This window comes from Neoarius graeffei, chromosome 3 (genome assembly GCF_027579695.1).
Source record: "Neoarius graeffei isolate fNeoGra1 chromosome 3, fNeoGra1.pri, whole genome shotgun sequence".
NCBI classification, from domain to species: domain Eukaryota; kingdom Metazoa; phylum Chordata; class Actinopteri; order Siluriformes; family Ariidae; genus Neoarius; species Neoarius graeffei.
Genome location: NC_083571.1, coordinates 105,067,204 through 105,083,210, shown reverse-complemented (window position 1 = coordinate 105,083,210; position 16,007 = coordinate 105,067,204). Strand labels below are relative to the sequence as shown.

The window sequence follows — 16,007 nt, the reverse complement described above, 5'->3', positions numbered from 1 at the left end:
ACGAGAGTGTTGGGTTTCTTTTTCTTTCTTTCAGTTCTGTGCAGCTCATTTGCTAACATTACTGTTTATAACACCACAAAATCGATTGGATTATAACAACACAAACCTTTGAAAAAACAACAATAACAAATAATACAACACAGACACTATAGCACAGTTCACACCAGACACATGAATTGTCACGTTGCTAAGAAATACTGGTTAATATTCCTGTTAATAAGCTGCAAGACTTGTAAAGTGTCCTAAACTCGACTTTGTTGAGATTTGATGCCTTCCTTCTCACAGCTCATCTATGAACCAGTCAAATTTCACGGGTACCAAAGAAGAGGAAATGTTCTGGAATGTTGATTCCAGAGTGAAAATGTCTGAACACAAATCCACAAAAACATTTCTACTACTTTTTTTTTTTTAATTATTATTATTATTTCACCCACATGACTTCTCCATCTCCAGTTCTTCATCTATTTTTTTTACCTACTTCTTTTTGTGTTCACATTATATGACCATTTCATAACAGATGCTTAAATGCTGTTAAAGCTGCACTCAAGATTATATACAGTGTTTTGCAAAAGTATCCATCCCCCTTGGTGTTTGTCTTGTTTTGTCGCATTACAAGCTTGAATTAAAATGGATTTTTGGAGGGTTAGCGCCATTTGATTTACACAACATGCCTACCACTTTAAAGGTGCAAATTGTTTTATTGCAACACAAGCAATAATTAAGATGAAAAAACAGAAATCTGGAGTGTGCATAAGTATTCACCCCCTTTTGTATGAAACCCCTAAATAAGAGCTGCTCCAACCAATTCACTTCATAAGTCACGTAATTAGTTGATTAAGATCCACCTGTGTGCAATCAAAGTGTCACATGATGTCTGTATAAATCAACCTGTTCTGGAAGGACCCTGACTCTGCTACACTACTAAACAAGCAACATGAGAACCAAGGAGCCTCCAAACAGGTCAAAGACAAAGTTGTGGAGAAGTATAGATCAGGGTTGGGTTATAAAAAATATCCCCAACTTTGAATATCCCAGGGAGCACCATTAAATCCATTATAGCAAAATGGAAAGAATATGGCACCACCACAACCTGACAAGAGAAGGCCATCCACCAAAACTCACAGACCGGGCAAGGAGAGCATTAATCGGAGATGCAACAAAGACACGAAAGATAACACTGAAGGAGCTGCAAAAATCCACAGCAGAGATGGGAGTATCTGTCCATAGGATCACTTTAAGCCATACACTCCACAGAGTGGGGCTTTATGGAAGAGTGCCCAGAAAAAAGTAATTGCTTAAGAAAACATGTTTGGACTTTGCCCAGCAGCATGTGGCAGACTCCCCAAACACATGGAAGAAGATTCTCTGGTCAAATGAGACTAAAATTGATCTTTTTGGCCATCATGGGAAATGCCATTTGTGTGGCGCAAACCCAACACCCTGAGATCACCATTCCTACAGTGAAGCATGGTGGTGGCAGCATCATGCTGTGGGGATATTTTTCATCTGCAGGGACAGGAAAGCTGGTCAGGACTGAAGCAAAGATGGATGGCACTAAATACAGAGCAATTCTGGAGGAAAACCTGTTTGAGTCTGTCAGAGGTTTGAGACTGGAATGAAGGTTCACGTTCCAGCAGGACAATGACCCTAAACATACTGCTAAAGCTACACTGGAGTGGTTTAAAGAGAAACATTTAAATATCTTGGAATGGCCTAATCAAAGCCCAGACCTAAATCCAACTGAGAATCTGTGGCATAACTTGAAGATTGCTGTACACCAACGCAACCCATCTAACTTGAAGGAGATGGAGCAGTTTTGCTTTGAGGAATGGGCAAAAATCCCAGTGGCTAGACCCCAAGAGACTTGCAGCTGTAATTGCAGCAAAAGGTGGCTCTACAAAGTATTGATATGGGGGGGTGAATATCTATGGTCCAGATTTCTGTTTTTTTAATCTTAATTATTGTTTGTGTCACAATAAAACAACAATGAGCACCTTTAAAGCTGTAGGCATGTTGTGTAAATCAAATGGTGCTAACCCTCCAAAAATCCATTTTATTTACAACTTGTAATGTGACAAAACAGAACAAACACAAAGGGGGATGAATACTTTTGCAAGACACTGTATTTTTTTTCTTGTTTTTGAGTTTTACAGTATACCCTTACAGAAAAGTCATATAAAGTTCACATGTGGCGTTTGGATAATCACAAATTTCAAATCTGAAACTTGCACATGGTATGTAGAATTTTTTTTTTAATTTCCTTTTATTTTCATTTATTTTCTCATGTGATTTCCCTCCAGGTGATTCAGTGATTTTCTTTTCGCATTATTTATTGAATTTAACATGTGATTTTTTTTTTAAACAGAGCATTCATTGAGTTTCACACGTGATTTTACATGGTTCATTGCGTTTCACAATTTTACACACGATTTATTTATTTTCACTTGTGATTTTTCACGATTCATTAATGTGACATGATTTTTAAATTGTAGCACGATCATTAATCATGTGAAAAATCATGTGATTTTTCTTGAGTCTTTTTTATTTTTCACATTTATTCCAATTTCACCGCATAACACTGAAATACATTTTCAACATGTAATCCAGATAACGCTCATACAATCACAGATTAAAAGTACACTACCGTTCAAAAGTTTGGGGTCACCCAGACAATTTTGTGTTTTCCATGAAAAGTCACACTTTTATTTACCACCATAAGTTGTAAAATGAATAGAAAATATAGTCAAGACGTTTTTCTGGCCATTTTGAGCATTTAATCGACCCCACAAATGTGATGCTCCAGAAACTCAATCTGCTCAAAGGAAGGTCAGTTTTATAGCTTCTCTAAAGAGCTCAACTGTTTTCAGCTGTGCTAACATGATTGTACAAGGGTTTTCTAATCATCCATTAGCCTTCTGAGGCAATGAGCAAACACATTGGACCATTAGAACACTGGAGTGAGAGTTGCTGGAAATGGGCCTCTATACACCTATGGAGATATTGCACCAAAAACCAGACATTTGCAGCTAGAATAGTCATTTACCACATTAGCAATGTATAGAGTGTATTTCTGATTAGTTTAAAGTGATCTTCATTGAAAAGAACAGTGCTTTTCTTTCAAAAATAAGGACATTTCAAAGTGACCCCAAACTTTTGAACGGTAGTGTATACGATCACATGTGAAATGTATTTGATTTTCCTGTAAGGGGTTCACGAATGAAACGAATGTCTAAAGTAAAATTTGCATCGTGTGGGCTTTTAATAGCAAGATATCAGAGTGACCAGCAACCAAAGGTCACTGAGCCCCATGTAATGTGTCAGCCAAGAAATATGTAGCACAGCCTTGAAATAACAGCTGGGAGTGTTATCTTGGGTTTTTTTCCCTCCATTTCATTCCTAATTTACAAGAAAGATTTGTTTCTGTCCACTGATTAATACATCTTGGGTTGCTTTCAGCAACAGTATATATTTCTAAATCAGTTTATGGTGTTGTTTTGGTATTGCCAATGTATTGTAAAATGCTTTATTAAAGAAAAATATTTTTCCCACCCGAATGCTTTCAGAAGTTTATAAGACGGGTAAGTAGTTTTATAGCTTTTCTAATCTGCGTTTCTTTTTTCCAAAGTAGTGTGGTATAAATAATTCTTACACTTTTATCATTTTTTTGTGAAATTATTATGAAATCATTCTGCATTTTAAAGGATTTTTTTTGTCACATTTCCTCATCTACGGTACAACGAAATTTTTTCCTGTTCAATCAAATGAACAGGAAATATTCCCCTAACACATGCAACTGAGTGGCCCAGCATGTGCTCGGTTCAGTGTTTTCATGAAACTGGTTCATACGTTTAAAGTGACAAAAGATTTTCTCTTTCTCTTGTCCTACTTTTTCTGGAGATCGCTTGCTGTGAAAACAGTAATATTTCTTTCCCTCAGTATTCACACTACTTCTTCTTGCTAACTCTGTCTCTCTCTCTCTCTCTCTCTCTCTCTATCTCCAGGCAGGACAGGGGGGTGGACATCGGACACTGCTGTATGGTCACGCCATCCTACTGAGGCATTCATTTAGTGGAATGGTGAGAATGTGCTACTCCAATTAAAGACACTGAGGGGAGGATTAGCCCCCTGGTGCAACCACACATCAAATCTTATGAACAAAGGATCTGATTAGTCACTTTCAGTCTGATTAATGAATAGAACTTTGTTGTAAATGCTGGATTTGTGTAGATTTTGATGCTCTCATTATTTCAGTATATTTGACATGTCTGTGCTTTAGAAATGCTCGTACGTCTTGTTATTTGAGTTGCAGATGTCCTTACATGACTTTCTCTCTTGACTATTCCCCTAACAGTATCTAGCCTGTTTAAAGACATCAAGGTCTCTGACAGACAAGCTATCATTTGATGTAGGATTACAGGAGGACTCAACAGGTATTTCAGATTCAAATACAGAATAGTGTTCAACAACTTAAGGCTTGTTTTGAGGGCTTCTGTCCTTGGTGACATTGAAACCAAAAAAAAAAAAAGGAAGAACTTCATTCATCAGTTCAAAGTACCACTCTTAGACACATGCTCCCGCACTTGAATACTGAGTCTTTACTATTTTTAATCACTGAGAATGTCAGATGAGTTTATTTGAGAAGGCCATCACTGGAAGACATCTACTGTATATATGATATCTTGATATGTATCTACAGAAAAGACCTTCACTTGACCAGTTTGATTTAATCACGGTATACCATCACAAATTTAACAGTTATTCCATGAAATCGAGTCGTACTTGAGCTGATAACCAATGAGGTGCGTAGCACCGAGTTGACTATAAGCCATGTACGACGAGATTGAGTGGAATAACTGTTTTGTTATATCCGCATTCACTGCCTTTTGAGAAACATTGCATTTATATTTATAATTTTTGCAAATTCGATAAATAAAAACTTTACACAAAACGTCCGACAAAATAGTTTCCGCTTAGAATGTAAACAAACTGGCGAAATGTGAATGCGTAGCAATTTGTGAAAAATGCTATAATAATAATTATTGAAAAATTAAAAAAATACATTCATACCATCAAATACTTTTGTTCCATGTTTTGTTGCTTTATTTTTTTTGTATTTTTGTGGGTTTTGTTTTCGAGTAGAGCTTTTATTTCATCCTCGATTGGTTCAGCAACACGCTCCGCCATTTTGTTTTTCTCTACTCATGGTATATGAGCTGATAGCCCAGTAGTAGAGTAGCCAATCAGAGTGTGCGATTGCTCATATCCAGTGAATGTGGATGGAATAATATGGTTTATTCACAGTTGTAAAATCTTAGTGAAAGGAACGTTGACTTTATTCCTCTGTTTATGAAACTGTTCTTGTTTGTTTTCCTTCTTGAAGGCGAGGCCTGTTGGTGGACCATCCATCCAGCCTCGAAACAGAGATCTGAGGGTGAAAAGGTTCGCATTGGTGATGATCTCATTTTGGTCAGTGTGTCCTCAGAGAGATATTTGGTGAGAATAAATTTACATATGTTCACTACAAACAGGGCATTATTATACGTTTGATTGTGCACTGGCACATTATTATATGTTTGATTTATTTCAGCATCTGTCCATGTCCAATGGAAACATACAAGTGGATGCTTCTTTCATGCAAACACTGTGGAATGTGCAGCCGACCTGCTCCGGCAGCAACGTGGCAGTGGGTCAGTTTATTTCTTACATTAAAGAATGACAACAGTATATTTTCTGGAACCAGGCTGCATTCATATGTCAGTTATTTCTACTGCAGCATTTATAAAGCAGTTCTGCTGTTGATCATTAGAAACATAACTCTTTAGTAAGGCAAAGTTTTTATACTTTTTTTTTTGAAGAATCAGCACACCTTGTGTTCTTTAGGATATTTACTCGGAGGGCATGTGATACGCCTGTTCCATGGACATGATGAGAGCCTTACTATACCAGGAGCAGACCAGTCTGCTGAGCAGCAGAGGTGCGGCACTCTACCTGAGCTGTTAGGATTTAAAATGACTGCCATTAATGGCATTTGACAGTGCACATTACTGTTATGTATGAGTCATGAGTCACACTTGCGATTATTACCCTTGTGTGAATAAAACACATCAGCATCTGAGTGCAGCGTCTGTCCACAGGCTGGTGAACTATGAGGCTGGGAAATCAGGGTCCAGGGCCAGGTCTCTGTGGAGGATAGAGCCACTTCGGATCAGGTGACTGAACACACACACACACGCACACACACATTACTATCTTATCTGTCAAGACCTTCCCCAAATCCTTTCCTCAGTAACAAAAGGGAACCTTTGGGCTCATTCCAATTTTTATTTATATAAAGCTGCAGTTTTCTTCTTAGGGACCAGCCAAATGTCCTCACAAGGTCAAAACTGTCAGAACTGTCAGTTCCTGCAGTCACGGTTAAATTTTAAATAACCTACCCATCTAAAATTTAATCGATCTCTAGGCTGTCTCTTCCAATTATGCACGAACAAGTAGTTCGGAGAGTGTCTCCTATCCAAAAACCTTTACAGTGATTATGTAACTCTGAGTGGGTTAGGCACTTGATATTCACTGTTATGTAGCGAGGTGGCTAAATTATCTATTTAAAAAATGTACTAAATTCAAACAATATTAAGAATGATTTGTCCAATGGATGGTGCAGTGGAGCAGCTGGTATAGTTGCTGCTTCACAGCTCCAGGGTTCCTGATTTAATCCTGAACTTGGGTTACTGTCTGTGTAGTTTTGCATATTTTCCCTTTTTCTGCTTGGGCTACCATAATAATAATCTCATCTCATCTCATTATCTCTAGCCGCTTTATCCTTCTACAGGGTCGCAGGCAAGCTGGAGCCTATGCACGGTGGTGTAGTGGTTAGCGCTGTCGCCTCACAGCAAGAAGGTCCTGGGTTCGAGCCCCGGGGCCGGCGAGGGCCTTTCTGTGTGGAGTTTGCATGTTCTCCCCGTGTCCGCGTGGGTTTCCTCCGGGTGCTCCGGTTTCCCCCACAGTCCAAAGACATGCAGGTTAGGTTAACTGGTGACTCTAAATTGACTGTAGGTGTGAATGGTTGTCTGTGTCTAGGTGTCAGCCCTGTGATGACCTGGCGACTTGTCCAGGGTGTACCCCGCCTTTCGCCCGTAGTCAGCTGGGATAGGCTCCAGCTTGCCTGCGACCCTGTAGAAGGATAAAGCGGCTAGAGATAATGAGATGAGATGAGATGAGATAATAATGGGCACGCGGCATGGTGGTGTAGTGGTTAGCGCCGTCGCTTCACAGCAAGAAGGTCCGAGTTTGAGCCCTGTGGCCAGCGAGGGCCTTTCTGTGCGGAGTTTGCATGTTCTCCCCGTGTCCGCGTGGGTTTCCTCCGGGTGCTCCGTTTTCCCCTACAGTCCAAAGACATGCTGGTTAGGCTAATTGGTGGCTCTAAATTGACCGTAGGTGTGAATGTGAGTGTGAATGGTTGTGTGTCTCTGTGTGTCAGCCCTGTGATGACCTGGCGACTTGTCCAGGGTGTACCCCGCCTTTCGCATGTCAGCTGGGATAGGCTCCAGCTTGCCTGCGACCCTGCACAGGATAAGTGTTTATGGATAATGGATGGATGGAATAATAATAATAATAATAATAATAATAGTGAAAAACCCATAAATGTAAATTTTTCAAGCTAAAACATCAGACCCACACTATGTGTCAAAGTCTTTGTGAAAATTTCTTGCTGTATGTGTGCTTATTATCATGTGAATGGAATCTCTTCACATTCACTATTCAGATGAAGCTTTAATGGGTACTGTAACATAATTTTATGGCTATTACATTACATTAATGGCATTTAGCAGACACTCTTATCCAAAGCAACGTACAACATACCCAGAGCAGCCTGGGGAGCAGTTGGGGATTAGGTGCCTTCCTCAAGGGCACTTCAGCCATTCCTGCTGGTCCAGGGAATCAAACCGGTGACCTTTTGGTCCTAAAGCTGCTTCCTCTAACCAGTAGGCCATGGCTTCTGCTTTTATATCAGGAAATAGCCTGGCTTAGCGGGACACTACTTACCTTGTCATTGCATCATTAAAGTCATTTGAGGTCTTCCTTATGATGCAATATCTGGCCCACTCTTTCTTAAAAGCATGCTGAAGGAAACATCGTTCATCCCCTGTTATATTTGAGGAAATCAGAATTGAAGAATTTTAAAGCAGTTCTATTTTGCAACATTTTTTGCATGTAAAGGTTTTAAACATAAAAGCATTATTTTTTTTAATCTCATCTCATTATCTCTAGCCACTTTATCCTGTTCTACAGGGTCGCAGGCAAGCTGGAGCCTATCCCAGCTGACTACGGGCGAAAGGCGGGGTACACCCTGGACAAGTCGCCAGGTCATCACAGGGCTGACACATAGACACAGACAACCATTCACACTCACATTCACACCTACGGTCAATTTAGAGCCACCAGTTAACCTAACCTGCATGTCTTTGGACTGTGGGGGAAACCGGAACACCCGGAGGAAACCCACGCGGACACGGGGAGAACATGCAAACTCCGCACAGAAAGGCCCTCGCTGGCCACGGGGCTCGAACCTGGACCTTCTTGCTGTGAGGCAACAGCGCTAACCACTACACCACCGTGCCACCCCTCTTTTTTTAATAGTCTACTTAATCTCAAAATATGGACAGACGGTCAGATCACTTGATGGTTTTTAGATTTGGAAGGCAAAAATGACTAAAATTTATATTGTTTTGATTAACTGAAAATGCATTTGCATACAGGGAAGATTGTAGATTCATGTAATGTATTTTATGTATTTATTAAATTGTTATATAGGAAAACATTAGACTTGAAGACAAAAAAAAAATGCATGTCATATCATTGACCTTCCGCCTTTTGAAATGTATAATATTTTTGCTCGCCAACAACAGGAATCTGAGGCCACAATGGGCACAGGCTCACCGAAACCGGATATACAAAGATCATAAAAATGTCACCTGTTCTGATGAATCTCAATTTCTGAAACATTGTAGGGTTGCAGAGAGATGATGAGATGAGAATTCGGCATCAACTGCATGGATCCGTGGACCCAACTCACCTTGTGTCAGTAGTTAAGGCTGATGGTGGTTGTATAATGGTGTGGGAATGTTTCATTGGCACCCTTTAGGCCCTTTAATACCAATCAAGGACCCTTTAATACCAATCCCTTTAATACCTTTGAATGCCACAGCCTTTTATTTTTGCTGACCATAAGAAACCATATTATGACCCTTGATGACCACAAATTACCCATCTTATAATGGCTACTTCCACCTTTAGTCCTGGGTATGACTTTAAATGGGCGGCACGGTGGTGTAGTGGTTAGCGCTGTCACCTCACAGCAAGAAGGTCCGGGTTCAAGCCCCGTGGCCGGCGAGGGCCTTTCTGTGCGGAGTTTGCATGTTCTCCCCGTGTCCGCGTGGGTTTCCTCCGGGTGCTCCGGTTTCCCCCACAGTCCAAAGACATGCAGGTTAGGTTAACTGGTGACTCTAAATTGACCGTAGGTGTGAATGTGAGTGTGAATGGTTGTCTGTGTCTATGTGTCAGCCCTGTGATGACCTGGCGACTTGTCCAGGGTGTACCCCGCCTTTCTCCCGTAGTCAGCTGGGATAGGCTCCAGCTTGCCTGTGACCCTGTAGAACAGGATAAAGCGGCTAGAGATGATGAGATGAGATGAGATGAGATGAGATGAGATGAGATGAGATGACTTTAAATTGCAACTGGTGGTGAGTCTCAGGTCCAGGAGTATTCGAGTACTGGGGAAGGTGGAGTTACCCCTTAATTACCATTGCTCCCAGGTCGGCTCTGACCCGGAGTGGTAGCACCTGCCTAGGTTTCAGCTATGGGTTAAATAGTACATCACCATAAAGGTGCTGGCAGCAGGGTGCTTTTCAGTGCAGTGTGGCAGATGAACCCAACAGGGTCAACAGCACACCACCAGATGGCATGCAGAAGAGCCACTCAAATGGCCAACGGATGGCATCACAATGGATGGCAAGTCAGCTGTCACTGCAGGGCAACTTCCATACCCGTCAGGTCTGTGGCACTTTTGTGCACCACTTGGCATCAGGTCTGGAGGTCCAGAGAGACAACACAATGAGGGCATGACATCTTCTGCTCCTCGGACCTGCCTGACCCATCCTGATGCCCTATGTCTGGTTGGCGTCTCATCACAATGCTCCTGTGGAGGACGGCCCCTTATGGACAGTTGAAAGTCACACTTGGAAGATGCTCTGGACACTTACAGTAATGCTTTTATGGTTGAGGACTACAGTTGACTTGCTAACTTTAGGACTGCAGTTGTCACGAACAGTTTTGCACTCAAGTTTCCATCAATTGAAGAGTTTATAACATCAACGAAACTGACTTCATGTTAAAACTGTTAATGTTATAATCATGTTGTCTGTTGTTGCCCAAATGAGGATGTTTCCTTTTGGGTCTGGTTCCTCTCGAGGTTTCTTCCTTCTGTCGTCTGAGGGAGTTTTTCCTTGCCACTGTCACCACAGGCTTGCTCATTGGGGATAGATTAGGGATAAAATTAGCTTATGTTTTAAGTCATTCAAATTCTGTAAAGCTGCTTTGCGACAATGTCTATTGTTAAAAGTGCTATAGAAATAAACTTGACTTGACTTACCTTACCGTGCAAGGTGCTTCATTAGGAGAGGAGAATAGTATGCAAGAGTCACAAAGCCAGACATTTCCATAGCGGCTCGGCCGGGCTGTTGGTGCCACCACTGTGGGCGACTCTGTCGCTCTGGTGTGGGCCTCGCAACCCATCTGCATTTCTGTGCATCCTAATGAAGCAGTCATCATCGCTAGCGATGGACAGCCACTGCCAACTTCCACCTTGATAATGCACAAAGGAAGAGACATCGCAAACTGGTTCCCTGAGTCATCAGATCTGAATCTAGTAGGCCACCTTTGGGATGTGGTAGAATTTGCAGTATGAATGTACAGCTGAGAAATTTTCAATATTGATGTGAAGCAATCGCGCCAATATGGACCACAACCTCAAAGCAATGTTTCCAACACCTTGCGGAATCCATGCAACGAAGAACTGAGGCTGTCCTGAGAGCAACCCAGCATTAGTATGGTGTGCCTAATAAAGTGACCAGCGAGTGTATAGGATATATGTTCATTACAGGGAGACTTACACTTTTTTTGTGGGCTCTTTTATGTTACACAGCTGGAGTGGGAGCCATATTCGGTTGGGTCAGCCCTTCCGCCTGCGCCACCTCTCCACTGGCCATTACCTAGGTCAGACAGAGGACCGTGGCCTGGTGCTGCTGGACAGGGAGAAGTCTGACACTACTGCCACATCATTCTGCTTCAGGCCAAGCAAGGTTTGATTTGTTTGGTATAAAAGTTGGAAACCAGTTCAGGGTGGGCTTTAAGACTCATGTAACCTGCTGTGACAAATCATGGTGCAGTGCGTCTGTATTTACTGCTCTCTCTCTCTCTCTCTCTCTCTCTCGGTCTCGCTCTCTCTGTCTCTCACACACACACACACACACACACACACACACACACACACACACACACACACACACACCTGCCTGTATCTACTCCAGAGATGTAATTGCGACAGTGCCTTCTCAGTCATTTATCTAAACAGTGAATTCATCATTATTATAAACATCAATTCGTCATGCCTCTGCTTTAACAAGTTGTCATGCAAGAAGGTCACTGACCTACCTTTCTCTGCCTTTGATTTATTCAGTCTCAACAGCATTTGCTTTTCCACTTGCAAATTGCTGTCCATTTCATTTAAGGCTTGAAATATTTTTGAAGTCAATCATGCCAAGTGCTCCGGATGGGGAATTGGAGAGCACCAACAATCGACTGATTGTCTATTTGCTTTATTTATTTTATCCATCCTTTGCAGGACAAAGTGGACTCTGGCCCAAAGCGGGACATTGATGGCATGGGGGTGGCAGAGATCAAGTACGGTGATTCAGTCTGCTTCATCATGCATGTGGCAACAGGGTTGTGGCTGTCATATCAGGCACCAGATGCAAAATCCTCACGCCTTGGGCCTCTCAAGAGAAGGGTGAGGAAATCAAGTGGTATTACATGTTGTGAAAATTAACTTATAAATTAATGAAGCCAGGAATGGAATTTGATCCCACATTGGCACTGTTACATTACGTGGGTTTGAATGGCTGCATCTGCCCATGCCATGACCCGAGCTCAGATTAAAGGGCTTGTGAGACAGCCTCATGTCAGTATGTGTATGTGTAACTGCAGTAGACTCTGGTTCCACACCATGCTTTAAATATGATAATGTGGAGGACATAGTGACACCGTGCTTTGCTCACAAAACACGGTGTCACTCTCAAGTGGTCAGGATTAGGCATTCTGGCTCAGTTTTTTTCCTCAGTGCTGTGACATGCAGCTTGATTCTGGGACCAAGTCCAGAAACAACAGCGCCACTTCTGAAAACATCTTAAACAATTACCTACAGTATCTAATGCTGTGTTCACACTTATACCGGTATGAAAGTGGTATAACTGTATCGATACAAAGTATACCGGTACAGTTTAGTGCATCTGTCCACACTAGCGAGAAATGTTTGCGGTTTTCTTTCACGGTAGTTGAAATGCGCGTGCACGAAATGTTTCCGTGGTTACCGAGTAACTTCCTTCCAAGAATATATTGCATCCGTTATTTTGAGATCTCGAGAAAACAAAACAATTATTTCATGATCTCAGCTGGATCACTGTATCTCCGTCAGTAGAGACGAAGCCGGGCCAGTCTTCTGCGGAGGTGCCGCGGACTAATTTTGAAATTATCCCTTATTAAAAGACTTAATGCAATCTCTCCCTGTGTCAACCCCTGATCAAAATATTGCCTTATTAGGTGATCGATTATTCCAGACATTCTAATGACCAAAGTTGCGTCTATACAGAATGAGAAACAGCCCCAAAGTCAGCATATCACAAGTCTCTTGGCGCACCTGAATGAACCATTTCTCAGCTGTTTACTCGAGATCATGAAATAATTGTTTGTTTTCTCGAGATCACGGAATAATTGTTTTGTTTTCTCGAGATCTCGAATTAATTATGTCGTTATCTCGGGATAACAAGGTGAATAATAGGATTATATGAAGGGCCTCTCTCAGCTTCCGTACGGATGAAACACCGTGTGTGTGCTTTTTGTCGTCAATGTACAGTCTGTATTTCTGGTGGTCATTTATTCAGTCGAATCGTATAAAACGCGCGAGGCAGTTGAGAAAGAAACAAAGAAAACGAATCTCCGTTCTTCACTATTTTATTCAGCGAAGACATCGATTGAGGTGTGTGACTTTGCGCATGCGCATTATATTTGTATCGATACAGAGCCGCTTCATCTGTCCACACTACAGCGAAGCGCTACAGTACCGATACTGTACCGGTACGAAACCCATACATTTGTGGGTTTCGTACCGATACAGTTATACCGCTACAGTACCGGTATAGTTGCTAGTGTGGACAGGTGTTGCGGTACGAAAGTAGTTTCGTATCGGTACAAAATCCCTAGTGTGGACAGGGTATAACAGACATCAAAACCTCCTAGAGCAGGGGTGCTGAATTCAGTTTTGGAGGGCCAGAGTGTGGTGTAGTTTGTCAATTTCCCTGCTTTAACCTGAGTGGAATAGGGAACTCCTGTACTTGAGAAACTTTATTCCAATATCTTTTTAGCAAATGCTTAAAACGTGCAACCACTGCTTGTCACTTTTTTCACACTGGGTACAACTAACATGCAGTCTTCATTTCACTGCTTGCTTGTCATGGATTATTATATAATGAACAAAACATGACGGGGAACGAAACAAGACGGTCAATGACGGCGTAGCTCACTCCGGCCCCGTCTAGTCCAGAAGGAGCGATCTAAAGTGGGCCACCTTGTGCAATAAATGTTGCAAGCTATATACACTATATACAAGCTATATACAGAAGCTATATACACCCTAAGAATACCGACCTATTTGCCGGAAAGAATCCAAAATGGCGAGGAATTGACCTAGAAGAAGTGATTTTTGTTGAACTGCTCATTAAGGTTAATTAATCCATAATTTCATTAATAATTGTAATTAAGTAAATCTGGGTAGAAGTTATGTGCACCCTAGGTAGCCCTACCTTCATGCCAGAAAGAATCAAAATCGGTGAAGAACTGAGGGAGAAGAAGCGATTGGTGTGGAAACTGCTCGTTAGGGCTTAATTACGCCATGTCTTCATTATTAATTGCAATTATGCAAATTTGGGTGGAAGCCAACCTCCCTGCCAAAAAGAATAAAAATCAGTGAAGAATTGAGAGAGAAGAAGTGATTTTCATGAAATGTGGATGACGATGGACGGATGATGGACAACACATGATGACAAAAGCTCATCCCCTGTCGGCCGGATGGGCTAATAATCAAAGATGGTGTGGTGTGATGCAGCCAGGTGCAAAGTGGAAGTTGATCATTTTCCAATAAAAGCACATCTGAAAGTATTTTATTCCTATTATTTCACAGAAATTGGTACATTTTTAACTTATTAATGAATGACATGATTTTCTTATTTGAAGACTCCTGAAGTCCTGAAGACTCACCTGTGGTGGGAAATGTGTTACAAAGCACTGACACCCAAGACTCCATTAATGTTCAATAACCATCTGCTTGCAGAAAGCATCAACAATGATTGCGGTTTTTTTAAGTTGCAAAATAACAATAAGATTATTAATCCATTCATTACTAGCCTTCCATTAACCAGAGCATCATGTGTCCAGTGTCTTGCAAAAGTATTCATCCCCCTTGATGTTTGTCCTGTTTTGTCGCATTACAAGCTGGAATTAAAATGGATTTTTGGGGGGGTTAGCACCATTTGATTTACACAAAATGCCTACCACTTTAAAGGTGCGCATTGTTGTTTTATTGTGACATAAACAATAATTAAGAAGCAAAAACAGAAATCTGAAGTGTGCTTAAGAAAATACATTCACACACACCCCCCCCCCCCCCCCCCCCGAAAGTCAATACTTTGTAGAGCCAATTTTTGCTGCAATTACAGCTGTAAGTCTCTTGGGGTATGTCTCTATTAGCTTAGCACATCGAGCCACTGGGATTTTTGCCCATTCCTCAAGGCAAAACTGCTCCAACTCCTTTAAGTTAGATGGGTTGCATTGGTGGACAGCAATCTTCAAGTTATGCCACAGATTCTCAATTGAATCTGGGCTTTGATTAGGCCATTCCAAGACATTTAAATATTTCCCTTTAAACCACTCCAGTGTAGCTTTAGCAGTATGTTCAGGGTCATTGTCCTGCTGGAACGTGAACCTTTGGCTGACTCAAACAGGTTTTCCTCCAGAATTGCCCTGTATTTAGTGCCATCCATCTTTCCTTCAATCCTGACCAGCTTTCCTGTCCCTGCAGATGAAAAATATCCCCACAGCATGATGCTGCCACCACCATGCTTCACTGTAGGAATGATGTTCTCAGGATGTTGGGTTTGCGCCACACATAGCATTTCCCATGATGGCCAAAAAGATAAATTTTAGTTTAATTTGACCAGAGAATCTTCTTCCATGTGTTTGGGGAGTCTGCCACATGCTGTTGGGCAAACCCCAAATGTATTTTCTTAAGCAATGGCTTTTTTCTGCTCACTCTTCCATAAAGCCCCACTCTGTGGAGTGCATTGCTTAAAGTGGTCCTATGGACAGATACTCCCATCTCCGCTGTGGATTTTTGCAGCTCCTTCAGTGTTATCTTTGGGGTCTTTTTTGCATCTCTGATTAATGCCCTCTTTGCCTAGTCTATGAGTTTTGGTGGGCGGCCTTCTCTTGTCAGGTTTGTCAAATCAAAGTCCTTCCCACGCCATGTGGCGCATAGGGCGGCGCCGATCTCTGTTTCCATAGCCCTCGGCCTCTCACCTATTACATAGCTAGGGTTACAGTGGGGGGCTAGTCCTCTGGTAACTACAAGAGTTTGACTCCCCACTCGCATCTGTATTGCAGCGTGCCTTGTCAGACAGCAGTAG

At 41.8% G+C, this 16,007-nt stretch overlaps 1 protein-coding gene across 1 annotated transcript in view; it reads left to right on the top strand.

The window, feature by feature from the left end:
- The window catches only part of ryr3 (ryanodine receptor 3), a 296,068-nt gene that overhangs the window by 53,207 nt on the left and 226,854 nt on the right, over positions 1 to 16,007 (top strand). The window contains exons 5-13 of the mRNA XM_060915728.1: positions 3,564 to 3,578; positions 4,002 to 4,076; positions 4,352 to 4,430; positions 5,381 to 5,493; positions 5,588 to 5,687; positions 5,881 to 5,974; positions 6,135 to 6,209; positions 11,198 to 11,354; positions 11,897 to 12,061. Coding sequence (XP_060771711.1) covers positions 3,564 to 3,578; positions 4,002 to 4,076; positions 4,352 to 4,430; positions 5,381 to 5,493; positions 5,588 to 5,687; positions 5,881 to 5,974; positions 6,135 to 6,209; positions 11,198 to 11,354; positions 11,897 to 12,061 — 873 coding nt within the window. The remainder of the gene's footprint in view (positions 1 to 3,563; positions 3,579 to 4,001; positions 4,077 to 4,351; positions 4,431 to 5,380; positions 5,494 to 5,587; positions 5,688 to 5,880; positions 5,975 to 6,134; positions 6,210 to 11,197; positions 11,355 to 11,896; positions 12,062 to 16,007) is intronic.